Source organism: Podarcis cretensis (assembly GCF_951804945.1).
Source record: "Podarcis cretensis genome assembly, chromosome: 3".
NCBI classification, from domain to species: Eukaryota; Metazoa; Chordata; class Lepidosauria; order Squamata; family Lacertidae; genus Podarcis; species Podarcis cretensis.
This window is the reverse complement of record NC_137172.1, coordinates 123,104,937-123,113,243: the sequence shown is the minus strand read 5'-3', so window position 1 is coordinate 123,113,243 and position 8,307 is coordinate 123,104,937. Positions and strand designations below refer to the sequence as shown.

At 45.4% G+C, this 8,307-nt stretch overlaps 1 protein-coding gene across 1 annotated transcript; it reads left to right on the top strand.

Moving 5' to 3' along the window:
* Positions 1-764: 764 nt before the first annotated feature.
* Positions 765-8,051, top strand: TMEM17 (transmembrane protein 17). The gene is made up of 4 exons (XM_079970134.1): positions 765-940; positions 2,975-3,078; positions 4,887-5,000; positions 7,185-8,051. Exons 1-4 carry the CDS (start codon positions 832-834, stop codon positions 7,536-7,538), a joined length of 681 nt encoding a protein of 226 aa, XP_079826260.1. The 5' UTR covers positions 765-831; the 3' UTR covers positions 7,539-8,051.
* The last annotated feature ends 256 nt before the right edge of the window (positions 8,052-8,307 follow it).

Below are 8,307 nucleotides of genomic sequence, written 5' to 3'. Positions count from 1 at the left end.
GCTGGGGGCTCCGCACGTTTGCCCCCCCCCCCCGCTTTCCCCCACGAAAACCCGCTCTTTACTGCTGAATGGGACTCAGCGTCCCATTCAGCATCCAGCTTCGGGTTTTCAGCGAAATGACATTTGCTCCAATTCAGCGGTGAAAAGGGGGTTTCCCTGGAGAAAGGGGGGGGGGTAAGCGGAAAGCTGCTCGGCCCCGGGCTTTCTGAAGCGCGGTTTCCCTGCGCCTCCCCTGCCCTAGACTGTGGCGCTGTCAGAGAAAAAGGCAGGCTATAAATAAATATATAACAATATAATATACTGTACTACTACATTGCTGCTGAAGAATAACTCAGAGGTGGTTTACTGTTTCCTTGAGATGCCCGAGTTGGCTTTCCCGGAGCTGCAAGCCAAAATGGTTTGCGAAATCCCAGGCAGAGGGAGGGAGATGCGGGTTCAGATTCTGCCAGCTGCACAGCATTGCTCGGAGTGAAGAGGCTGCAGGAGGAGCCCCGCCTTTGCAAAAGGCACATTCTTGCTGCGGGAGACTAAATGGAAGCAACGCAGCCTTCTCAGGTCCCTTCTTCCCCTCCCCCAAGCAGCCCCACACCTTTCTCCCACCCCGCTGTCAAGGGGGAGGCGCGCGTCGTTACATTTTCCTCCACCCATTCCCCCGGACCCACAACCTGCTGGGGCCGCTGCGTGGACGAACCTGAAGTGCCGAGTTGCGCGGCCTCCGTTTCCCGCGCACCTCTTTGGGCGCATCTGAAGAGGCGGCGCCGCGGCTGCGCACGGAGCGCCGGGCGGCGTCTAGTTGCCGTAGCAACGAGCGGAGGCCGCCGGCGCGCGCTTATGTCTCTGCCGGAGCCCGTGAGGAGGCGGCTCAGCTCCTTCAGCCGGACCGTCTTCACGGACAACAACCGAACCGGACCCGGGAGCAGCGCCGCCGACAACGTGCCGGGTGAGTGACGGGCGAGGGCGCCGCAGGGGCCAGATACAAAGATGGCGGCGGCGGGGCCGTCACGTGGTCGGCTGCCAGGAGTCGAGATGGAAGGGCGCTGGGCGGCGGGGAGGCAGTGCAGAAGCCTGGGGGCAGCTGCAGTTGCAGTGGAGATTGCAGGGGTTTGCAGTGAATGCAAGATCAGGGGCTCCTCCCAGACCAAGGAATGCCTCAGAAATACCTTATTATTCATTTGTTAACTGCTGCCACATTAATAATTGCCAGGTTTTGGAGGACTCTTTGAAGCTTGCCTGTCGTAGATATGGGACTCCATACTTACGGATAAACTAATGGCCTCACTACAAGAAGAGCACCATACTGGAAAGATAAACGCAAGCTTTTATACAACGTGGCCGCCTTTTATTGGATATGCACGGCTTCCATCCACCAGCAACACAGGGAACGTTGTGGAATGACACTTTCATCTAACTATACATCCAATGAACCTCAGCTGGAATTGCTTTTGTTACATTTTCGCTTTTTGTGATGGCTCTGCACACCAACCTGCAGCTGTTATTGTTGCTGTTACTATTTTTTCTCTACTTTATATCTAATTCATTTGTATCTGAAAATCAATAAAACACACCAAAGAAGAAGCAGCTCCTAGTGGAAATGGGTTCTTCATTTCAGGCCACTGTCCACTTCAACTCTGCAAAAATGTGTGGCTTTCTCAGGAGCTTTTGTAAAAGCGGGTACAACTTGTGTAATTTTGAATGTTACTAGCATGAGGCATATATTATGCTTTTAAAAATTCCATCGCATCCAAATGTTTATTTATTTTTTTCTGAATCACAGAATCATAGAGATGTAAAGAACACCGAGGGTCCTCTCCTCCAGCCCCTTGCCATGCAGGAATCTCATGTCAAATTCTTTAATGGACCCAGGGGATGGGACATTATGGTGTAAATGAAAGCTGAAAAGAAACAAGGCAGATGTCAGGAAGTAGTATTTTAGACACTACGAAAACATGAAATAGCTTGCAAGACGTTTGCTGAGGCAAGAACTCCAGAATCAATTGAGAAATAATGGCTGATTTCCTGAAGGAACTGAAAAAGATTTCTATAAGTCATCAAATTGGAAGGAACTCTGAGGATCTTCTATTCCAGACATCGGCAAACTCGGCCCTCCAGATGTTTTGGGACTACAACTCCCATCATCCCTAGCTAACAAGACCAGTGGTCAGGGATGGTGGGTATTGTAGTCTCAAAACATCTGGAGGGCCGAGTTTGCCTGTGCCTGATCTAGTCCAACTCCCTACAATGGAAGAATCTCAACTAAAGCATCCCTGACAGATGGCCATCCAACATCTGCTTGAAAACCTCCATCATCTTCCGTGGGAGTCTGTTCCACTGATGGAACAGCTCTTACTGTCAGAAAGTTCTTCCTGATGTTGAGTTGGAATCTCTTTTCTTGTAACTCGAGCCTATTTGTTCCAGTCTACCCTCCAGAGCCGGGGGGAAAAGCTTGCTCCATCTTTCATGTGACAGCCTTTTGATATTTGAATATGGCTCTCAGTCACCTCTTATCCAGGCTAAACATACAAAATCCCTCAACTGTTCCTCATAAGTCTTGCTTTTCAGACCCTTGATCATCTTGGCCACTCTCCTCTGCACACATTCCAGCTTGTCAATATACTTCTTAAATTGTGGTACCTAGAACTGTACACAGTACTTGATATGTGGTTTGAACAAGATAGAATAGAGTGGTACCATTATTTCCTTTAAAAAAATATTTTATTGAAACTTTTCAGCAATAAAAACAGATTAATCTAAATAAAAAACAAAACAACATAAAACAAAAAAAGAAAGAATGGATTATTTGGGCTTAGAAGTTCAAGCATGTCTCTTAGAACTCTGCTTTTTTCAGAAGCATCTCTTTCATCTGAAACCTATGGATATTTTACTTCAAAGTAACTGTGCATAAAGATGTAGCCTTCAACATATAGAAGGGAAAATGTCTGAAGTGGCTGGTGGGTTCTTTCCTCTGTCTCTCCAGATAATGAAATCGTCTCCAGTTTGCCCTTGCAGATGTCCCTCTATTTCAACCTCTGCTTTTTCCCATTTTGGTGGGTCAGCAGTATAGTGATGCTGCAGCTGAAGGTGAGCTCAGAAGACAAATGGTACTCTTATAATCCTGTTGCATCTGCTATTGTTCTGTGCACACTCTGCAAGAGAGAGACTAGTAATTGTGCATCTACATACCTGGTAATAGCCGTACTTCTATAATAAGATTGAGAATGTTCTGAGTGTGCTTATTTAAATAATTTTGTACCCCACGCTTCAGGCAAAAAAAGCTCCCAAAGCAGTTTGCATATCAGTGCAAACAAGGCAGTTCTAATGTTTACAGTCTAAAGAACAATCACACAAAGGAAAAATAGATAAGGAGGGAGGATGAAATAAGTGGTGGCCAAACTTTTTTCAAAGAGGGCCAGATTTGATGAAGTGAAGGGCTGTGAGGGCCGACCAAAGAGCCAACCAAAGTTGTTGAACTTTGTAAACAAGGAAATAAACTGCTACAGGAGCTGGATTAAGCCGACCAGTGGGACAGATTAGGCCCCCAAACCGGACTTTGGACATGCCTGATAAGCAAACTCTGTTATAGGTTCCTAGTTATAAGTTCTTCTAATGACCAGCCAGAGTGGAAAAGTTCAAGGAGATGAGGAGAAAACAGTTAATGGTCTCAGTTGCGTTGATGGAGTGACACTCCATCTCTTTCATCTCTACCTCTGCTGCAACCTGGTGTAATGACTGCTGCCAGTCAGGTCACAGTTGATGAGAGGGAGGGGCCTGACTTCTCAGCAGAGATGGCTCTCCATTCCTTCTCTCCCTCCCCTGCTGTAACCTAATGAAATGGCTGTGGTCAAGTGACACCTGCAAACAGGTTTATAACATAAGCAGGCAAGTTTTTTTTTTTTGGGGGGGGGGGGAAACACAGTTAGATTCTCAGTATAGTATGGATTCCAAGAATATGACAGTCAATTGGCCAATGGTAGTACAGGCATACCTCAGAGATATTGTGGGTTCAGTTCCAGACTACTGCCCTAAAGCAAATATTGCAATAAAGTGAGTCACACAACGTTTTTGATTTCCCAGTGCATATAAAAATTATGTTCACACTATACTGTAGTCCAGTGTTTCCCAACCTTGGGCCTCCAGTTGTTTTTGGACTACAATTCCCATCATCCCTTGCCACTGGTCTTGCTAGTCAGGGATGATGGGAGTTGTAGTTCAAAAACAGCTGGAGGCCCAAGGTTGGGAAACACTGCTGTAGTCTGTTAAGTGTGCAATAGGAGTATATCTAAAAAAGCAATGTACATACCTTCAGAGTCGTCATTCCCATTGGGCTTACTGGTGCGTTGCACCAGGGTGCCGGCCTCTCAGGGGCGCCCCAGCGAGTGGGGGAGCTGCACAGCTTTGCCGGTTGCCTCCCCTTTCCCTCTGTACACCCGCTAGCTGCACCCCATCATTTTAAATAAAAGGACACATTCTACTCATGCAGCTTCCTTCCCAGGCCCTCACAGGAGGAGAGCGATCCCCGCAGAGGCTTAGGATAGAAGCTGTGCCCTGCCAACTATATGGCTGTCGGGCGTGCAGCTTCCTTCCCAGGCCCCCGCAGAGGCTTGGGAAAAGGTTGACAACTCTGGGAAATGGGGGTGGGGCGCCAGAGGGATCTTTGCACCACGGCGGCAGATATGCTTAAGACGACCCTGCAACCTTAATTAATGTGATGCAGAGACCCAAAGGGAGCACATGCTGTTGGAAAAATGGTGCCAGTAGACTTGTTTGATGCAGGGTTGCCACAAACCTTCAATTTGTAAAAAACACAATTATCTGTGAAGTGCAGTAATGCGAAGCACAACAAAACGAGGTATGTCTGTATTTAATTTTTTGTCATTTCTCAATTCTAGTATCCGGTCTTACCAGACTACTACAAGTTCATCTTGGTGACAGTCATTATATTAACCTCTCTGATTGAAATGATCCGCTTGTACCTAGGATACATGGGGAATTTGCAGGAAAAGGTAAGTTTGCCTCACACCCATGAGGAATTCAGTAGCAGTTATCTCAGACTAATAGATTTTTAATATTGAATAACCTTTCTTAGGTTACAGCCTTCCCCCAACAAATTTAGTAGCTGGACTCAGTCCTGAAGATAAGATACCACACAGACATGCTGGTTAGACTCATACATGGTTTTTTTGTAGACACTTGTATGGAGGAGCTTCTTTAGCCCAGTGGCCAAGACAAAGTGTGAAAGCTGGGAAGCAGCTCAGTAGGTAGTCTGAGGGAACCACTGCTCTCTAGCCTAAGTTCCTACCCTCTTCTGGAATATTTTTAAATGGAATATTTTAAAAGTCTCTTAAGTGGCGCACAATGGTAAAACAAAAATGCAACATACTGTAAAACCAATAAGCAGTAATATAAAAGCATTTTAAAAAATAAAAGAGGAATTGATGCATTCAAACACATAAAACAGGTCTAGTCTTAATGGGTCAGGGAAAGCAACATGGAGTAATGAATGCTATTGGTCACACAGGGCCGTTGTAAGAGTTGAAAAACAGTATGTGAAGCACTTTGAGTATTTGAAATACACTACAGAAATGTTAAGTATTAAAAAAACACAGTGCTAGTATTAGTAAATGCCATTCTGGAATGAAATGTAAAAAAAAAACAACCTGGGATATAATGGCGGATCTGGAAGGAAATGGAACTGATGTATATCTGTCTAACAAAGAATAAGGTTAAGACTTTGGGGCTGCACTTTTCCTATGCACGTTTACCTAGGAATGATCCCATCAAATACAGTGAGATTTACTTATGAATAAACAAGCACAGAAACGCATGGTGGATCAGTCTAACATGCTGTCTGCAATTCCAACATTCTAAAATTCTATTCAGTGCTTAATCTGATTAAGGTTTTAGCCTTGCAGTTGCATGGATTAGTAAGAAAGGAAAGAAATGCTCCTGAGTATGTGCAGAGCTGGTTTTCCTAGATACTGAAAAAATGTTACACACAAGATGCTTAAGCATGTTGATTTCAGGTGCTTAAGCAAAGTAGACAGCATGGTGGGTCAGAGGCACTTACTTGACCTCCATGCAGGTGAGGCACTGCTGCTTATTGAGAGGAGCGAGACAGTGGCAAGGTCAGAACACTGCAAATGCAGTGACCAATTCAGTCCAGTGTGTTTTCACCACAACACCCTCCCCGCCCCATCCCTGTATGCAGCAGCATCTCACCTACCAGGAGCTCAGGTTGGCAGCTCTGCCCCACCATGCTATTTGCTTCCGTGTTTAAGTCTGTATTGGATTAAGGGGCGTACCTAGGGGTTGGTTAGGTTGGGCCGCGCCAAGGGCTCAGGCCCAGGGGGGCACAAAAACCACACCTCTCTGCTCTGACTGAGAGTGGCTAGGAGCCTGTCTGTCCCTCTGCACGCTCTCCAAGCTGCTCTTCTGCTGCTCTGGGCAACTGGGCGAGGCACACAGGGATGGCGGGGAGGAGGGCAATACACCTCCTTGCCAAGGGCGCAAGGAAGCCTGTGTACTCCTCTGACTGGATTATGCGCTACATGTTTAGGATTGGGGTGCTAGTGGGTTTCTCCACCCCCCACTTCCTTCTCCTAATCATGGTCTCTTCATTCTGACTTTCGTTGCCTGTGTAAATCCTACCTCTTTATCCTGAAAAATGCTGTAAGGTCAGAACCTGCTGCTGCAACTGTGACCCTATTTCCTACCAATGTAGGGGGAGACAGATGAGAATGTGAGCAATACAATTTGTCCTCTGCTGTTGCCCAGGGCAGCTAAAGGGCAATGCTTCCTGTTGAAGAGACACAAGCTATCAATTTGCATCCACTCCCTCGCTTCCCCGGCTGTCCCCAGTCCTGTTTGTATTCTGTTCCCCCTGTCAGCGAAATGACATCTGGCTGAGATGTCAGAGTGAAAAGTCTGGTGGGGTTGGGTCTGAGTGAAAAGTCACTTCGTTGGCAGGGTTCTCTTGAAAGCTGCAGCAACAACAACAGAAGTAGAAAATCCGCAGAAGTCAAAAAGCTGTTTAATGAAATCTCTGTGGCTCTTAGTTTCTCAGTGTTCACACTATGGACACAGGTGTTAGAAAGTCTGACCAATAAATTTTCTACTACTGAGTCATACTGCCAGGAGGTTAGTATATTGATGCAAACCCCCCCCCTTTATTTTTTTGCCTTTAATAGGTTCCTGAACTAGCCGGCTTCTGGCTCCTGAGTCTCCTTTTACAACTGCCCTTAATTCTCTTCCTGCTTTTAAATGGAGGTCTGAAAATCCAGCCCTTGGAGCGAGCAGTGAATATCGTCTTTGTAGTCTTCCTTGTCTTCCAGGTTGTTACTGCATTCATTGCCCTCAGAAGAATGGTGAACCAACTGGCAACTCGCTTCCGTCTTCATGAGTTTGACCAGCTAGATCGTCATTTCCGCTCTGATAACCTAAGCTGGCATAAAATGAGAGTGGAGGCTCCGTGGGATATGAGGCCACGTGTGGAGGAAATTCGCTCAACAAGTTCTAGTTGGACATCTGCCGTGAGGGCTTGATGTAGAACAGCCACCTGCCCATCTCCCTTGGTTCCTGTTGCCTTAATTATTTGGGTTTCTGAGAATCTGAACTTGTTCCAGATAGCAAAAAAGCTACTCTTCTGCTAGGAACCTGTAAGATGAGCATTACCGCCAGTGTCTTCACTGTGAGCCAATTCTGTTGTGATAAAAAATACTAACACATGGAAAAATGTGACACTGGAATGTAAAACCTGCATGTATTTTGCAGGCATGATTCATGAGGTTAGCTTTCTACACAATCTTGCCAATTTTATCTTGTGTAATCCACATGGATGTGCCTTCCCCTGTAACGCTTTAGCATGTATTCCTCTTTAGACATTTTTCAGTGAAGGAAAAATGTTATATCAGCAGTAGCCCTCAGAGTCACAGTTGTTTTGGACTTCTAAAAGTCTTTATGTTTTTATACTTTGCTTAATTTTTAAATGTGTTTTCTTAATATTTCAATAACTGTTGCAAAGGAATATTTTGTAAAAATAAATTGGTGTTAATATATTCTATTTAAATATTTTACTGCAATTGGCTATGGCAAGTTAGCATTCCCCATTGAATGATACTTTGCAAGTGATAGCCATAGCTCTTCCAATGTGTATTGCTCCTCTATGACCTTCTTTCTATAACCCAAAACAGAATTGCCAGATGGATTTATCTGAAGGAGAGTTTCATTTTGAGATAGTTCCATGATTACTGTACATAGGAAGATAAAGCCATGAAAGTGTGCAAGATCCACAGATACTACATTACAATCTAC

What these genes read in the sequence shown, in the direction of transcription:
- TMEM17 (XM_079970134.1), top strand. Translation starts at nt 832, where the DNA reads ATGTCTCTGCCGGAGCCCGTGAGGAGGCGGCTCAGCTCCTTCAGCCGG. An exon ending in CGCCGCCGACAACGTGCCGG is followed by an intron (nt 941 to 2,974) that starts GTGAGTGACGGG and finishes CTGTCTCTCCAG; the next exon opens with ATAATGAAATCGTCTCCAGT. An exon ending in TAGTGATGCTGCAGCTGAAG is followed by an intron (nt 3,079 to 4,886) that starts GTGAGCTCAGAA and finishes TCTCAATTCTAG; the next exon opens with TATCCGGTCTTACCAGACTA.